Source organism: Haliaeetus leucocephalus, unplaced genomic scaffold (genome assembly GCF_000737465.1).
Source record: "Haliaeetus leucocephalus isolate CR32 unplaced genomic scaffold, Haliaeetus_leucocephalus-4.0 Scaffold722, whole genome shotgun sequence".
Taxonomy (NCBI): domain Eukaryota; kingdom Metazoa; phylum Chordata; class Aves; order Accipitriformes; family Accipitridae; genus Haliaeetus; species Haliaeetus leucocephalus.
This window is the reverse complement of record NW_010973158.1, coordinates 1,808,169-1,827,392: the sequence shown is the minus strand read 5'-3', so window position 1 is coordinate 1,827,392 and position 19,224 is coordinate 1,808,169. Positions and strand designations below refer to the sequence as shown.

Here is a 19,224-nt window from a genome sequence, read left to right as displayed (position 1 = left end):
TGAGGTTCTGGCTTGAAATTCTTATAAAAAACATGTATGGTTAACAAAACACTTCCCATACTGTTTTGTTCTCCATAATCTTATGAATTATCTTCAATTATGAAGTATAAAACGTTCAATAGGATCCATCTGTGGCAATTATGAAGTAAAAATAACAGAAGCAGAAAGTAATTTGCAGATCTTACTTTTCCAAATTCTTAATCTGCAGTTTAACAGTCCGATATATTCAAGACAAGCCATCTATTTATTCTCCTCCTCTTAAGATTACCTACCAATTATATTACTTTACAACTAGCCTCTCTCTCTCTCTCTCTCTGGTAAGAACAACAAAGCTACAGAAATAAAATAAAATAAACACAATACTTATAATGACCATACCTAGTAATAAGAACCGCATTATCATGGTGGGCAATCCCATTTTCTGGAATGGTGTTTCCATCACTTTGGTGGGAGAGAATGGATTTCTGCCACTTACAGAAGCTATCGAGGGACTTGTCTGCATGGTGGTTTATCTCCAAGTTTGGCTGCAATACAACATGCATACCAGAAATGTTCCAAACAAATTACTAAGGTCAGTTGTTAAGCCTTTTGAAAACTAAAATGGGACTATAATTAGAAGCAGTGGTTTCTAGGAATAAACTCTTCTTGCCAAATTTTATCTCTGTAAAATCTGACCCCAAGTTCAGCTGTGTATTACTGAACAGGCATTCTTTCTGCTCCAACTTTAATAATGATTATGTCAATACAAAAAAATCAGAATATCAAAATACAGATCTAAAAATAAAACTGACATCCCCGAAGGTGTATTAATATTCACCTGAAGTAAGAACAGATATCTTTGAGATGATAAATGAGAAATATTCCTTTGAACTGTTTCATCTTGATTAAAGTAGGGAAAGATTACAACATAGGTTTTGTACTCAGATGCAGCCATTTCAAGCAATAATTAAATGAAATCTATGTTACAGAATAATGTAACTTGTATTTCAGGGAAATAAAGCTTAGCACAACAGCTCTTACCTGATCTTCAGTGAGGACAATTAAACGTGTCACTATAATATTCACAACGTTTCCTAGACTGGAATCACGATAAAGTTTGGCAACCTGACCTCCAGAAAATAAGAAAAGGCACAAAGTCAGACAAGAATCACTACTTGTTTCCTAAATGGTTAAAAATTAACCTATTTTCTCATTCAGTGTAATTTCATAATGTTAATTATAATTATCACCTGAATAAGAGTTATTTTTGGACCAAAAAATGACCATTCAGTAAAACAAACTTCTTGGGTCACACTTCTCAATCAAAACTGTTTATACCTTGTTTCATAATTCATCCAGCACAAGGAGCATTTAGACTCTTGACTTAAACAGAACAGAATTGTATAATCTAAATGTAATCATATGAATTTAAAATTAAAGACAAGCAATTTAAAAGTAATCACAGTGTACTTCTTGACAGACACAGTACTGCATTTTTCCCACGATGCTAACATTTGCCATATTTCAACTAGTAATTCTTGCAAGCTGACACATATTTTAAAGCTTCATTCATTAGTTGCTTTATCATTTCGGTACATGCATACTGATATGAACACAGAGAGGGATGAAACTTACAATATTCATTACACTCAAAATGTAGTGTTCAATGTCTTTGCGACCATGGTATCCCACCATCATTTTGTCTGCTACTACCAGCGTTTCCACAAACCGTTCAAGGCTTACTGATCTCTTCTGTCGACTATGACTACTTAACGTGTCATTGACTGGAAATGAAGTTGGAAAAGCAGATGCATCACTCATCCACCAAGGTTTACCACTTCTTGTGAGGTCTTCTAGGAACCAAAATAATTCAACACTTCAGAGGGGTCACTAGTAAAAGTCATTCAAATGCAGCTGTTCTATGTTGAGATTACTGTCTTCAAGCTTCTAAAATGAAGTCTTTCTTGAGGCAAAAAAAAATTAAATTCATTATCTAAACTTTTTTTATTTTAAAATACTTATATAATGCAAAACCAACTTCGAGTTCTAATATTCTCAATTCTCCTTAACTTGACTTAGGATAATATTCTGCACATCTATGTTAATACTAAAATTAGTTGTAAATAACCACAAGCACACTTCAGAATTTTAAAGGTAAGAACAAGACAGCTGTAACATTTGGAAGACACGTACTGGTAACCAAATACTCAAAATTAAGGTAAAAGATATCAAAATATACTAAGGAATTAAACTCGCTGATAAGGCACCAAAAAAAGCTTTTTCCCTCCTGTGAAACTCTAATTATCAGGCAATTATGCTTACATGCCTAATGGGTTTTGGGCCAAATAAATTAACTTTCTCTTCAGAAAGCTATCAGATTATGTTTTATCTGCCTCAAGAATTAGCTATAATTGGAAGCTTAAAATGGCCTAACATGAGATAATTGCAATAGTTATTTTTAACACTAATTTTAATTCCAATATGTTGATTCCTGTACTTGTTTCATGTAAATATATGGAAAAAAATTTATTGCATGCAAGAGATTGATTATTAAAAATGCAAACAGCTGTAATTATCAGCAAAACAAACACTACAAGCTTAATTTGAATTTGAATTCCTGTCCTCAGGACAAAATTGTACCTGCCCTTCCTTGCAAAACTGGCATTTTTGTGTGTATTAAATATCTCTTTTCCACAAAGGCCCACACAGATGTCAGCCTTAAGTTTATCAAAGTATATTGTTAGTCTGGTTTTACCTAAGTAGGATTTCAAAATATCTAAGCTATTCTTGCTAGTTATGGATGAACATAATAAAGGTAACAGTTAGACACTTTTATAATTGTCTGAACAGGACTGCTCAAGGGAGCAATTTCTGAGATGCATCCTTACCTCTACTAAAACTGGTTCAGCTAGGATGAGTTGAGATAGGACCAGTACCTTCCATGAAAAAGCAATGCTTCATGCAATTAACTAAGCATGCTATTTTCAAAGAGCAATAACTACACGCAAAGAATGTATGTTCAGGACAAAACCAGGAATATAAAGCTTCAGCATTCCCACTGTTGCAGTGTTTCACAATTTTTGAGGCCACAGTGTTGGCTTTAAAAGGTGCATATTTTAGAAAAGTCAAAAAATGAAAATAAACCTGGCAGTTGAAAAAATGTCAGTAACAAAATTCTCCTCGTTCTGCAATGGGTATAATCCATCCTAAAAAAATGGTATTAAGTATTAAAGCCTGTTGAGGATTCAATAATGAATACTAAGCTTCTCTCTGGTTTTCATCTCTATTGTAGGAAATTCAAAGTTGTTTTAATTGTTCAAAGACTTTCATCTCACTTAAGCAGTGATTTAGGAATGTCTAGAATTTTCTCTGACAGCTTCTGTACTAAAATTTTTAAAAATCCACTCTTCATTTTCAAATAACAAATGGTGACATTTGAGGATTTCTGATGCTCTTGGAGTGCTAGATGTACTTCAGAAATGCAACACTGCTTCCACATTCATTCTTAATTTTTCATTCAAAGATGCAAATCTATTCTAAACATTTGAAAGCTGATGAGCTCATGCAGAAAACTTTCAGAGAAAAAAAGAAAAGATGATGTTGTACTCATCTTGATAGCATCTTTCAAACAAAGGTCTCAGAAGACTTCACAAAAACAAACATTTCTCCTTTTCTTATCAGATGAGAAGCTTAGGCTTCAGCTGGTCTCAAAGTAATGGGAAAGCTGGAAACAAGCCTGAGTTCTTAAGCTCACACTCCAGGATCTATCAATGCTTATGCTGTTTTACTTAAAAACACTAAATAATGCTGACTGAATTTTCTTTAAAAAGCTAGAACATGTCAATAAAAGTTTGCAATACACTTAAAAATACTTCTGTGGCAAGTTATGTCATTTTTCCAGCATATTCCTAGATTAAAAAAAGAAAAAGATTAAAACTTCATTAACATCAAACATAGCTACTGGGAAGTAAAAAAAAGCAAAAATGGAAAGGAAAAAAACCTACAGAAAAACACTGTAATTAATCCCAAAATAATGATTACAAATGCAGGGAATTAGGTTTTAAATTGCAAATGGAAAGAAATCCAAACGTGTGTAGACATGGAGTTCACAATTATGGTACCCAAGTTTTCCTAATTCAGTCCTTTAAAGATGTTAGGTGAGTGTGAAGGTGGAGAGAGAGGAGAGAACACAAACAGAAGATCTCAAAATCAACAGAAAGCTACTTATGTAAGTTGCAACTATGGGAATATTTTGAAGCAAAGCATTATGTGCTGGTTTTTTCCTACTGTTTTAACACCATCATTTAATGTATACATAAGCATTTTTTCATTTTAGAATACACCGACTGTAAAGTCTGGCATGAGTAAAACCACCACATAAAGCAGGACATAGTAGAGCCATCCCTAAATAATCTGCCACTACGCAGTTTTCACATGTCAACTTTTGTTGTTTCGCAATCCTGTCCAAACACAGCATTCTGCAAGGTAACCCAGTGGCCTCAAATCCCATTGAAGCAATTGAAATTGGACGGTGGCCAACTTCTTACCAAGGCCTTAACAATTTCAACTATATTTAACAAAGCATAGTTAACTGGGTGATGATACATACATGAAATAGTAATTTAACATTTTTCGGTTTTTAAATGTTCTTATGCCTAACTGCTTAAAATCTAGTTTAGGTTATGAAAATCTATCCCATGTTCTTATCTGAATCTCCCTGCCTCTCCAATTCTTCTCTTGTATTAGCCACCATAATTCTACTATGAAGTAGTCCATCACTTGCTCATCCCAACCAATTCTGATCAATCTTTCACCAAATTGCCCACCTCACTTTCTACCAATCATTGCAATTTCTCTCTGAAACATCAGAAATAACACTCCTCGTCTCTATCAACACTTCAAAATCCTAACCACTTCCCCGATACAGAACAAGTACACAATAAATTTAGGTCTAGATTACAGCAGGGGAAACTTGCCAGACCTTTAATAGTGGCACAGCTACACAAGCAGAATCCTCCCACCATATTATACTGGCAAAAATGTTCTGAAGGTAAAGCTAAAATCAGTCTCCAGGCAAAATAAATTATACACTGCCAAAAGGCAGTTACAGGTTTATTACAACTGCTTTTTAGAACACAAAATTGGACTGCTCAAAACTTCCAAAACAAGTCAAATGCCCCAAAGATTACTGTAAACTTGGGTCCTAGAGTCTGAAAGCTGTGAAACTTAAAATTAATATTTTATTTTACTGTTTAGGTATTCTGGGGGATGCTTTAGATGCCATGTCACTTTGGGATAAAGCTGCAACAGTGCTCAGAAAACGAGTTTAAAAGGTTTTGGTACCCATGAGGAGAACACTAAAAGAGAACGTCATCTGGAAAAGTAAGACCTTGGGGTTCTGGGGAAGAGTAAATTTTTTCAGAAATTTGCATGGAGTGGAAGCAGTATACAGAACAACAGGAAAAGGAGAAACTGAGATCAATGAGATTGATAGTAGTCTCAGGCTTTAAAAAAAGCAGTGCTTTAGTATTTTAATAATTAAGGACTTCTGGAAGTGACAGATATGAAAGCTCAGGAAATGCACAGGAGCTTACAAGAACAACAGCAGCATCAAATATACAAAGGAATAAATGCTAAAGATTACTGCATGTTTCACAAAAAATGCTTGCAGGATGCATAGCTCTGATCAACCTATGATCCATTCAACAGTTACTGACAGAATGACTGAATGCAACCTGGCCAAACTAGCTGCCACTGCTTCATCCTCACTTGGAGAGGAATGACTGACTAAGCATTAATCTAGAAGATAACATCTGACAGAGGCCAATATCGTTTCTTTTTCTAGGGATATAATAATGGTAAAAATTGCATCAACCTACATTTCATAATCCTTTCACTTACTTCAAGAGGCTTAAGTGACAGCTTTCCCTAAAAACGACCATACATTAGTACTCTTATTTTACAGTCAGCAGGCAGTAATAGCTAGAAAACTTGTTTTGCAGTATTAGAAGCATGTAGGTGGAATAAGTCTTCCAAACTAAAACAGAAGTTACATACATGAAGTGTGACATACCCTAAACACACTTAACTGAAACAGAGAAAAACTGTCTCCCAAGCATGGGCATTTGTAGACAATCTGTACTGTAAGTTTAGTCAGTCGGTGCCAGTAGAACTTAGAACCTTCAAAAGAAGCTGAAATAAGTTACATCATGAACAGTGACATTATTTTAAGATTAGTATTTGTCAGCCTGCCCTGTGCACTGAATATCAGGGAATACAACTGTCCAGGACTGAACTTTAAAGAACAAGCTATTTCTGAGATATAAACAACTGAGAAGATTAGAACACGCTGTTGTCAAGAAGTTAGTTTTCAGCTTCAGTTTAAGCAAGTGAAAATCATGCCAAAAAGTACTTGAAAAGTGTATCTGTGGAAGTTAAAACTGCTTTACAAGGAAAATATCTCTCAATCAAAACTATATAACCCTTCCCATAAGGCACCTGTAAATCACATATTCAACTACTATGCAATAAAGTTAACCCACTGAACCAAAAGCCAGTATCAAAACACCACAAACCTCTGTAAACAAGATAGATGTGAACTCCAGTTCCAAATGTATTACTGATCGTAATACTAACACATTTAATGTATGTCAAATTCCCTCACATGAGATGGAACACTTACTAAACATTGAGCTGTAATACTCAGTCACTCAGTCATGCTTTGCAGTTGGGGAACAAAGTAGATTTATAGCACATTTTGAGGAAGCCTGTGCTCATTTCTACCACTGTACACAACACAGGCATAAAACAAGACTTACTCGCAGTGTCTCAGTTTTGAAAGACACTATACTCTCGATCTGAATCTGAAAAAAAAGCAAAACTACTTTTCAGCAGGGCATATTGTATCACCCAAAAGGAGGATTCCCATTGCTACATTCTCCATTGTCTTACATGTGAACCAAGCAAGATTTTAAAATACATCTTAAGTTACAAATTTTTTAAAAGGAATGACACTTATACGCACTTACCCGAGACTCCACAGTGACTGTCATCATAAAGATGTTGCTGGTGCATGGTAGATTTTTTGTATATAACATGAGGATGACCGTTCTCATAATTAAAGTTACTGGAATCTTCTGTTATATTCCTTAAAGGCTCAATAAAATACTCTTCATCTTCTGTAGCAATGACTCCATGCTTAAAGAAGAAAATAAGAAAATAAAAACTTACAAGAGACAATACAAAACTCCTATTTAAAAGCTTAACTTTAAACAACATTTTACTATCATCTATCTCTGTGAAGAAATCCACAACTATAAGCCCACACAGAAAACAATGCATAAGCCAGCTCTCCTCCACTGATTCTAGTGGGAGCAGGAGTAAGCACCTAGAAGCAACACAACGAGAAAAGAATAAAAATATCCCAGTTTCTGGAGTTCTTTCCCATCATTTTTGGTGGATGTGGTAAGAAAGCAAGAGATATTCTTGGTATATGACAAATATCTCTTCACAGAGATGTTCCAAAACTACATGATTCATATTGATTAAAAGTGATGCCAAGCCAAAATGGCCTTGCTCAAATAGCGAGACCAATATCCCTCTATAATGCTACACCGGTAGATGCTTAAAGCCACATGCTGCATCAAAGAAAAACAGCATGAAGGATTAATTTTAGAACGTATATTCAGGGAAACCATTCAGCATTTTTACATCCAGATGCTTAATCCCAAAACTGAGCTAGTTATTAAAATCAAATTATTAATATTAACTTGGATACACTATTTACAAAGCATTTATTCCTTAAAAGGTCTTGCCACAAATCTGGCAAATCCGAGTTGTTGCAGACTGTGCACTAGACCTCATTCTTCATGACAAATGAACATTTTTTTCCTCCTACTGCAGCACAGAATAGTAGATATTCTGTTCTCATAACTTTCACATTTGTGAACTCAGCTTCTTCCAAACAGGAAGTGGTTTATGGAAGAAAGGGGAGATTTCAGGCTAACTATGCAATTTCCTGAACCTTCAGCAATTAAAACCGAACTTCAGCAGAAAATCCAGTTTTGGGAGCCCTTTGGATATAGAAATATTGGGGGAATAAGCCCTCACAGACTCCTACACCTATATTTGCTAAATAAAAAAAATCTGGTATCTGTATCCAAAAAATTCTGAATGTATGAACTTTCTACAATAGGATAAGGAGCTAGTCATCAGGTAGGAGACTAGAAGCAGGAACTTCTCCATTCATATCCTGATTTGATGCATCACAAATTTCTATAACACCTTTGATCTGTAAAGCAAGTACGGTGCATGAGACCTTTTTTAAAGGGGGTATCTTTTTCCTCAGATGAGACCTCTGATCACCCATAAGACCACTTGCTCCATATCTGCTCTAAATATCCTGAAGCTGTTTCTAGGATCAGGGCTTGCCATTGCACTCTTGGTCAAAGCTCCCATCCTGCTACTGTTTTGTACATCAAGAGCCTGCTGTTCTTCACTCCTGGAACAACTGGATTTCAGTAACAACATAAAACTTACAAAATAAAGAGTCCTGTATAACACATCAGAAAGAACAGTGTTTTCCAAATATAACCCTATTATACATTTCGAAAAATACACATATGAACACAGTGCAGCTTTCAATTACAGATTCCTTACATAGTGACTATAACACTACGTGCTCCTCATCAGTGGTATTTTTCATTATGAACTCAATTATTTCCTCAAGAAGGTAACATCAGGGTCTATATTCACCTGGAAGATGTGGGTATCAAATTCCCCTCACAATGCCTTCTTGTTACTTGGAGTCTAGGATTTTACTAGAAAATAAATCATTTGCTGGTACACTACTGCTTAAATAGTATTGAAAATACAAACCAAATTGTAACTGGGTTTGCCAGATGTGCAGAAAGAACCTTGACAGTCTGGACTGCATCCAGTCTGGATGTCAGACATCTGGGTTCAAGCTAATCCTGAGCCATTATAAGCTCTGGTATTATGTTCCCACAGGAAGGGAGTCCTGCAGAGTGGTTCTGGCCAACACCATCAGGCCGTCAACTTCATGCCAAGCCTGAGGAGACAGAGGTACCATCCAACCTGTGGCTCTGTCTCTGCAACAGAGCTGGTCTTAACCTAAATCTGATTACACCAGAGCAAACATCCTTCATGTCTGTACTCAAGTCCAGCCAGGTTAACAAGTCTAAGCATGAATGAGACATTTATATCAGATACTGAAACCGATAGTTTTAAGCAGTGAGATGACCTCAGTGGGAGCGAGTCAATTCTGATGCCATAAACACTTAATTGCAGCATTAGTTCTCTATACAAGTTTGTGTATTTGCAGGAGCAAATACACAAAAACTATTACAAATGTCTGCAAACCATGATCATAGTTCCTTCAGGTACCAACAGTGAAAAAGGTTAGGAGAGTATCACTAATTTTTCCTATGCATAGCTGACATCTGATCTCATCTGCCCGAACACTGTGGTGGTTTAAGAAAAGACAAGATTTTAATAACATTTCGTTGAGGAACTGCAAATAAATTGTAACTTACACCCACCACCAGGTAGTCAAAACATGTATGTGGTCAGTTGCTGCAGCTAGCCAAGTGATCTGATAAACATTGGAAACGCCCTTGCCCTCCACATGCCCTTCACCTAAGTCCAGCATACATATACAATTTTAAACCTAACATTAATTTTGCTTGCAAACAAAACTGTTCTTCCAATATTGAACTGATGCAAGTTGTCTTGGTGAATTACAGTGACTGATTTTTAATCAGCACTCTGAATTCTGTACTTAAAAAGTACCTATGTCAGTGACAACCAGCATTTATTCTAATTATGAGAAAATTCATGTGGCTAGAGATACTTCCTTTGTATGTGCATTCAGCAATGCCTGATTAATAAATAGTGGGAATTATGCTATTATATCCAAATCAACATTCTAAACCTTGGTTTTGGCTTAGAATCTACTACATGAGCAAAACACAATTTCACTTGGAAAAGAAGCTTGGAAAAAATGTCCTTTTAAAGCATTAAAAGGAATTAATTTTAATTTTCTTTAGTTTTGCTATTGTATTTGAACAGTTTGTAAATTAAACTTCTGCTCCAAACCATAAGAAATATCATTAAGACATAGCAATGATCAGCAAAAGATTCTGACAATATATCATGACTTTAAGAAACAAGCTGAATGCCCCAAGCAGGCTACTCCAAGCAACATTCCCAAGATTATTATCTAAAACAGTCTGAGGTCCTGTGTTAACCAATCCCACTACAGACTGTCAACTCCTGCTAACACAGGTAAGGCCTGGATCCAGCAGTTTGACATGCTTAGATAAGTCTGTGAATCCACATGGAGTTCCCCTGAATTTGTGAAAAGGAATCTTCTTCTGTCAGGCTGTCCAGCTGGGGCCTTAACCTCCTTCAAATGGGGGATGTCCATCAGTCACAGAAGCAAACTGAATTATGGAGGACAAGTAAGTGCGTGCCTTTTTCACACAGTACCACTGTTTTACAATTTCTCCATGCCTTGAATCTTTCTAGACTTTATGCTTTACCCATTTTTAATATAAAGTACTAGTAATGGAAACTTCTGAAAATGTGTCAGTGCTGTTCAGTATGTCTACAGCTGGCTATACACTTCAGTGTGCTTTTATGACTGAAGATTGCATTAGCTTACTGTATTCTTAAAGATGAAAAAAATAGTGATCTGGCCTGATAGAGTACATCACGGAATCCAAAGACACGACAAAACTAGGACAGGGACAGCTTATATGTAATTTTCTGAATACTAAGCCTATACTGCAAATACATATTAGTACCAAACAGAACTTCAAAGACACTGATCTATCACTAAATCCTTTTCAATATAATTTCTGATCTTTAGAGATTATTTTATAAATTAGACATTACTTTACATATGACTCAAAAATACTGTACTATATGCAATTTATAATCTATGAAAGTAGATGCATTCTTTATGGTAGAATCAGCTTTCAAATGAGCTAATTTAAGAAGAATATGAATAATTCATACACATACAAATTTAGGAATACATGAAACAAACATGAAGTCTTCCAGCAAAATAATTCTTTGTTTAACCAAGTAAGGTCATGCTTTTAGTCACAGCCTACTTCTTGTGCTTTCTTATCATTTCTGTTTGGATGAAGACATCTGTGTTACCCAGCACAAATGTTACTCAGTGCATGGAACTTCACATGCCATGGAAATACTTGGCCTTTTACACTGAACATTTCCTCGGAACCACAGTAGCCTCAAAATGTGATTTCACCTCTCATTCACTTTCCTAATAATAATCACTTTCTACACATTTTAAATTATTTCGCACTACTGGGCTTTTCAGCTCCAAATGAGAAAATCTGCTACTGTGGAAAACTTGTTTGAGCACTCAATTAAGAGCTTTGACACCTGACAGAGGTGGATCAGAATGCAAAAAGTTTGGTTTCTGCTCAATTCCACTACTATGATCTCCAAAACTCTTCTTTAAGACTTGCTCCCCTCAGAATTAGACAAACTTCTTTCCCTTGAGGTGAAGATCTACTCTCTTCAGTCAATCTACCACTGTTTCTTCCCTTTTTTTCCTTCAGCATGACGTACTCAGCTTAGGCAATGCCTCAGCCTTGTTGCCTTGCACCCAACATCCAACAGCCCCAAAATGCTGCTCATTGCAGGCTCTTTCATGAGAAATCCAAACCTGCAATCCATCCACAAACGTAACATCCACTAAAGTAAATATGACTTTGGAAGCCAGGGAGCCTGCCGGACAAGACCTTCAATTTCCTCACATGACTGCTCACTGGATTATAGAGCTTTTCTCGTAACTTCAGACAATTTATAGCATAATCAGGGCCCAGCAGACGGAAACTGCTGGAATGCAACTTCAGTAAGTAGCAGCCTGTAATTCTGGGGCACTTGGTAATGAGAAATATAGAGGGAGAGGCTGAAACAGGAAACAGTGACAGGGAAATGAACTGACCTCTCATCACTTAATATAATGAAACTGAGAGAAAGCCCTCCTTCCACTAGAACTCATTGTGTTCTTCAAAGTCATACAACTCAGGTTAATTAGACCATGGTCTCACCTGACCACTCTGAATAACTAAACAGAATAACTCAAAATATTCACCAAAGGGAAGAAATCTGACTCATTTGGCATTACTGACGACCAACAGGACAACTGGAATAAATAGAATGCTTAAATTCTGCTTGTGAGCAACACTCACTGTTACAAGATTACTACTGGTTTTAGAGTTAAACTTAAAATGACTGGCTTTGAGACAGATGTTAATGAAGGACTATGCAGAATGTGACTGGCAGTCTCTTACAGACCAACAATCAGATCGGAAAATCCAACAAATGCCTTAAGCACAACATATTCTGAACTATCACTAATTCTAAAACATGTAATATTGTCTTCAACATTCACTGCCAATTGCTTTATTAAACATGTTCTAACCAGCAGCTGTGTAACAAAATATGCATCAGTAGGAATCATCATTTAAAAATAACTCTGGGATGGATTTATCTGAATGAAGTGGTAACTCCCCTACTCAGTGCTCTGGAAGGCCTTGTCAACACTGGATGACAGAGGAGTTTCTGTACAGTAGAGGATGACACCGAGTCAAGCCTATCTCTGCACCACTCTGCAGGATTCCTGCCTCTCTGAGCAAGAGCCTTGTGTCACCTGTGCTGCTGCTTCTGGAGCATGACAGGAGCCTCACATGCTTGTGACTAGACCTTTCTAGGAGATGCTGTGGACACCTGACACTTGCAGTCCCAAGTAAGAGGCATGACCGTGAAGAACTCGAGAGTGCCAGTCGTGGGGTGACCAGAGACGGGATTAAGGCTGCCTTAATACCTGGAAGAAATACGCAAGAGCTGATGACAACTAAAAGCACTGAAGATGACTATTTAACTCGGAAGCATTCCACACTAAAGTTAACTAAATTTTAACTCAGAAACACCAAGTTAACATACTGACAACCCAGAACCACAGAACAACAGGTGGCCTCACTCCAGCAAAAGAGCAAGCCTCAGGGCAGAAGGAAAACGTGCAGCAATGGGAATGCTAAATGTCACCTCGGAGTGTAAAGCACAGTAGCAAATAAGAAGATTCTGCTTCACCATGGCACCTTCCATGCTGCTAAATTCTGTGAAGAAAAGAAGTGCCATGAGGAGCGAGAGATGGGCAAAGCTGATAGGAAAACATGGCCCTTTTCCTGCTTCACCCCACTCTTGTTTTCCTAACATGAAAGGAAAACCAGTCGTCTAAGGCAAGAGCAGGCATTCTTGGCTCAGTCCTTGGCCAAGGTCTGAGAGGAACTGACATGGGAGCACCATGGCACTGACTGCAGGCTCCAAGGGGACCAACCAGTCTGTGCCTCAACTGGCAGAAACTCTGGAGATATAGAGGCATGCAGCCTCTTTTAGCAGTGAGTCCTGAAAGCGGGGATTTGGTCTCCATAGTATTTTTAGCTGAAGAGAACTCAAAAGCAAAATGATTAACTGTATTAATTTAAGAGTTTATGTAACTGTGACAAAAAAGTTACTATACGGGAACTGCAAAACCAAAGTGAAAATTGTACTTAATTCAGACCTATCCACTACTAGTCTGTATTAACTAAGCTGTGATACCACACTCAATGCAACACCATTTTAACTAGTAGCTGGGTGTAACGCAACCCACCTTGGTCTGAAGCAGTTGGCTTTTGTTTGTATATAACATCCCAGGATGCATTATTCAATAGCACTTCCAAGGATAAATAGGAATTAGTTTAGCAAGTCTGTGTAATCTTTTTTTTTCTTCCCTTAGCAGTTAGTTAGATCTGTCTAATCCTAACAAGGAGATTGACCAGTATTCTACTGTAATTGAAACCAGAATGAATAACCATAATATATACATATACTTTTACTAGAGAAATTACTGGCTCTTGATTTAGTCTTTCCTAGTCACGTCCTTCTATTTTAGTACTTTGTTACTCAATACTCTGTTTTTTAATTTTTTGCATTTGTTTTCTAATTTCTGTTGGGAATAAAAGAAGCTTTTTTCCATACTACCATCATGTGATCAAGAGATCAACAGTGAAATGAGATGAGAATAAAAGAGATGAAAATATCTAATCCTACTTTTAAATACACCTGTTTACAATTTGTAAACAAAATACTTCTGAAAAAGGTAAGTAATTACTTTCTGATGCTGGTACTTCCAAAGGATCTACTTTCCTCTTCACTCTCTGAATTTATAGCAATGATCACCTCTACAGCAAGCAAAGCCTCTTCCCTGTTATTTACTCAAAATTTCTAAACCCAAATTCTCAGAGACAACAAGCAAGTGTTCAGTTCAACCCATGTCTCTCTGGAGAGAGTCAGCATCCTGAAGGATCCACTGTTTCCTCCTCCCTGCCCCTCGAGCTTGCAACATTTTTATAACCTGCAACGATCTCAGCACAGACCTAATCTTGCAGCCCTAGTGCAGACACTGTAAACACTGAAAATGTTGCCTCCTAAAGGACTACAGAATTGGGTCTTAGTACTTAAAATTAAGCTTGAAAAACTGATTACTACTTTTCCCCAGGACCCAGATCAGGTTTTGGGAGTTTTCTGCACCTTCCCGTCTGATGGCTTCCCACACGGACTCAAAAAACTGTAAAATATGCCAATTAAGTTCTTCTGTAATTTAAAAGGGACAAGCACACTATTATACTAGAACACACAATGTGCACTTACCAGACCATTGCAGTTGCTTAAGGCCACCTTAGTTGTTCTGTGTTGGTCTTGCAAATATCCTGTGTAATAACAGTGGTCTAAAAAATCATGCTTCCATTGCGGTCCATCTTTCCCCCAGTACTCTACTGTAAAATGTCTGGACACCAAATCTGTGTTGAGAGTCAGGTTTAAATGAAAGTGCTTGCCATAGGCAGAAAGTTTAAAAAATAATTTAGATGCTGCCAGTTCTTGGTCATAAGGGTCTGTGCTCCTCCTCCTTCTTGAGGGTTTAGCATTTTTCACAGTAAAACTGAGGAAGGCTCCATTCTGATCAACTCTTACTGGGATCGTTAGTTGGTAGTGTTCAAGGTAAGACAGGAATTCCTCTTTGTAATCACAAGGTAAGACAGTCCAGGGAGTGGGTATAGAAGAAAAGAAAATATAACAGGAAACAACAAGTAGTAGTATAAACATAAACCATACGTGGCTAAATGTCACCACCCTCATGATTAAAAGCCATTTTCAGGTAAACACAAGATATTAAATAAAATAAAACATTCTTTTCTTTCTTTTTACATCAAGAAAAATGTGTTCCGTTTCCTATTAATTTAATGTCACTGGAAACACAAAAGTTTTTAACTACACGTCTTTTCCTATTTACCTAAATATGTAAACATTTGGGGCTAAATTCTAACCTAAGAAGGACACATTCTTCCTAGTGATATCACTCAAAGACAAAAGCTATTAGATCCACCTGCAAGAATAGAAACAGTAGTAATGAAAAGTATTATATTGTAAAAAAATGTAAATGGCTCTTCATTTCATTTATAACTATAAATGTTAATGGATCGAAGTAAGAGTTGATCCTTACTTCCTAGACTAAAACATGTTAATGTTATGGCAAGTCTCTAAACTATTATCGAGTACCACATTTTACTAGATTTAATTTGCAAGGCTTTCCCCACATTGAGACAGAAAAATTAAAACAAAAAATTTAATCAGATTTGCTGTATTTAAACTTCCATGACAATGAATCATGATAAAGCTAAGAGCAGAGCCCATATAATCTCATTAATTACATAAACATGGTTTAGAAAATACTACCCAAATGCAATGCAAAAATAGATGCTTCTTGTCAGCCACAGAGGTCAGACCCTACCTTGAGAATTATATGAAAGTCTCTTGTCACTGTGAAATTCCGATGAAACCATGACTAGGCTCAAAATCCATGTCCACGTCTTCCAAAAAATTTCCATAATTTAGAAAAGCAGAAAGCTCTTTTTTCTTTTTCCTCCTTGGAGAGCTACCTGTGTGCTATAGAGTTAACTCCACTCCAGAATCGCACCATAACAGGTATATTTATTTTATACTACTTCCAAATTAACTATTGGATGTTCCACTTTTTGACAGGTATTCTTTTCCAGCAACCTGTACTTTCTTCTATATCTGCAGTCATTTTCTCAATTGAAAATAAGTATTTGTAAGATTCCTTAAGATACCAGTAAGACGTTAGACGGGATAGTTACTGAACTTGCTCCGTTTCTTCTCCTGAAAAACAAAAGAAAATGAGTTAAGGCAAATTCTTTCTACTAAAACAGATCTACACTGCAAAACACTAAGCCATCATAGTGAACTACGCAATGTAACATTTTTTAAATAAAATTCAACCATTATCACTTCTATAGTCCACAGTCACAATCTTACAAAAAAACCCATGAATTACCATTAAACTTATCAGCAGATCCATATAGCTTAAGATGCACATATCGACTTTATCTTAAATAGGCCTAAGAATTCATAAAATTAACATTTCTTGTTGCTCAAATACTGTGTTCAGACTTGTTCCAGCTATAATCAATGCTATGCACTCATTGATTTCAGCTGTGAATAACTAGACCCAATACACTAGTAGACAAAAGACAACCTGGGAAAGAATCCAGAGTACAGTTATCTGATCTTTCTGCAGCACGTATTCTGTTATTACTTGGGCCTGGGTTCTGCTTATGCAGGCAGAATTCTCATTCACTTAAATGGGAATGCTGCACATTCTAATACCAAGGAACAAATTTCAGTATCTGAAGCTATTCATCATACACATTCTAATTTTTCAAATATTTGTCGTAAAAAATGTTTTGTATGTATCTTAACTACAATTTACTGTAGTAGAATATATTTTTATTTTCATTTTGCAGGTCATGTGATTAGGCAAATAACATGTTTGGTGGGGTGGTTTTTTTGCATTTAAAACACTATTGCAGTAATACTAAAAAGCAGCTCTAGCTGCAGCCAGGGATTAAATGGAAGATCTATGCAACCAACCAACAGTCCAGTATCATGGGATACCAAACCATGTGTTTTGTCAGCTGGTACTAATCAGTCCTCCTAAGCACCCGCAGCACACCTGTGCAGAGAGCAAACTCTGCTGAAGCAGACAATGGAAAAACAGAACACCTAAGGGAAGACTGTTCAAAAACAAATTTCCAAAAGTATACAGAGTCACTTACACATACACCAGATAAATTTGCCTTTCTAAAATTCTGGGAATGATTTACAATATTCATTCAGACAGGTAATACCCCTGCAGCCAGTGGATTATTTGTAAAGGTTAAAGAGCTGTAGCATGCCATCTCAAGAAAAAAATCAACGTCATGCAAATCTTATCTACTAGCATCACAGTGAATATTAGGAAACTTCTTAGCCATTTTGAAATACATCTAATTATTACTGTGTAAATGAGGTTAATCTGATCATTCTAATACCTGTATTTTAAATATCTTTCAAGACAGCACACAGGATTTAATGAGGTTTGTAGAGGGCATAAAAGATAATTTGTAAGCATAGCTTGGCTTAGCAGTATTTTTTCCTGGGGAAGCATATGGATTTAGTGATGCCATTCACATGCAGCAAGGCCTTAAAGCATATTAATAAAACCTCTGGTCTGGCCTTCCATATGAACCCTTTATTTCCCAGCTAATATTTAGTTACAGCTTTTAGATTTTTACAAGTTTTGAAGACACATAATCAACCCCATACTCTTCAGCTACATCAGTACACTAAATAATGTGCTTTATTTCTAATGTGAGAACATCCACTTTCAAATTCCTGTCACCGTTATCTTGCTTCACCCATCCGCTAACAAGCTGCTTTCTTCTCCTTGCATGGATAGTTATAATCTGATACAAGCACCTCTTGACACATCCCGATAAGCAGCTCAACCTATTTGGTTTACCTCATGCTGTACAATCCAGTTTCCAGATGTCTGAATACTTCTGCAGTTTTTTTCTGAATCCTTTCCAATTTGTCAGCATCCCTTTTCATGCACAGACACCAGAATTGGACGCTGTAGTCTGGTAATGGCTCATTACTGCCATATATAGAGGTAACATTGCCTCACAGCTTTTACTTAGCCAAAAAATTGTAACAGGGAGCTCATGTTCAGACTGTTTGGCTGATAATAAGTTATCCTAACATTAAGATCTCCTGCAACTGTAGTACCTAAGGAGCTAGGCTGCTCAGAATACTAGACATAAACTGCAGTGCCCATTGTTTAGACACCAACAGCCCACATGGTGGGCATTGGTCAACAGCGTCCAACAGACACCCACACCTAGTGTCTTTGCAGGGGTCTGCGTGAAATGGCCTCCCTCATACCAAGCTTCACACAAGAAAAATCTCCTTTCACATTAAGCTTGCTGGAAGTTTCAGCAGAATTTTTAACCTCCTTTCCAAAAGTATTATAGCCAGCTTGAGCATTGATAGAAGTGGACCACGCATAGCTATATTAATGCTCTGAGTTAAGGAGTAGTTAACGGACGTGAAGGGTAAGTTAAGGAGTAGTTAACGGACGGGTAACTCCAGATACAGTACTTCCAGTATGAAGTTTGGTAGGAACCTCAAAGCGTAAACTGTCTATACCCTATTTTTTTTTTTCCATCTTCCTCGGTAGCATTTAGTCAGCATTCCACTTTTCACTGTTGTCAAGATGACACTTTTGGTCAACACTAAGCTTACAGTAATAAGTGTTTTCTCCCTCGTGGCTAAACTACGCGTTCACCCACTGCTAAGAGCAGGTGTGGCTCCATGTCCTGAACTGCTACCTAAAACCACAGCTCCCGCCTAATTATAGAAGTTCTGCCCACCAGCAAAGAAAAAGTACGAGATGTTTTTCAAAATCCAGGATGCCGATGACAAAGCAGGTGCACGGCACTGGCATTTCTGTGCAGGCACTGATGACAAGAGTGGCAGTGCCGTCACTGATGCCATGAGCTTCCTACCCACTGCAACTCAATGAGGAGAAAAAAGGCCATAAACACACACGGGAAGACTGTGGGGCAGGAAGTGGATTACGGGGAGGTGACTAGCCAAACTGCTCAGGCCAGTCACCCAGGGAGCCTCCATCTAAGCAAAGGCGCCTTGGGCAACTAGAGCGTCCCTTCGACTGAAGGTAGCTGAAGTTTTAGGAAAGGCAAGCTGCCAGCAGACCGCTGTCCCAAGAGCGTCACCACACTTGCTGCC

The 19,224-nt window shown here is 37.2% G+C and overlaps 1 protein-coding gene across 1 annotated transcript in view; it reads right to left on the bottom strand.

The window, feature by feature from the left end:
- Positions 1 to 15,965, bottom strand: part of ADAMTS6 (ADAM metallopeptidase with thrombospondin type 1 motif, 6) — a 149,773-nt gene extending 133,808 nt beyond the window's left edge. The window contains exons 1-6 of the mRNA XM_010580531.1: positions 15,869 to 15,965; positions 14,731 to 15,095; positions 7,008 to 7,176; positions 1,615 to 1,829; positions 1,021 to 1,104; positions 379 to 524 (exon numbers count right to left, since the gene is read on the bottom strand). Coding sequence (XP_010578833.1) covers positions 379 to 524; positions 1,021 to 1,104; positions 1,615 to 1,829; positions 7,008 to 7,176; positions 14,731 to 15,095; positions 15,869 to 15,965 — 1,076 coding nt within the window. The remainder of the gene's footprint in view (positions 1 to 378; positions 525 to 1,020; positions 1,105 to 1,614; positions 1,830 to 7,007; positions 7,177 to 14,730; positions 15,096 to 15,868) is intronic.
- Positions 15,966 to 19,224: the final 3,259 nt, after the last annotated feature.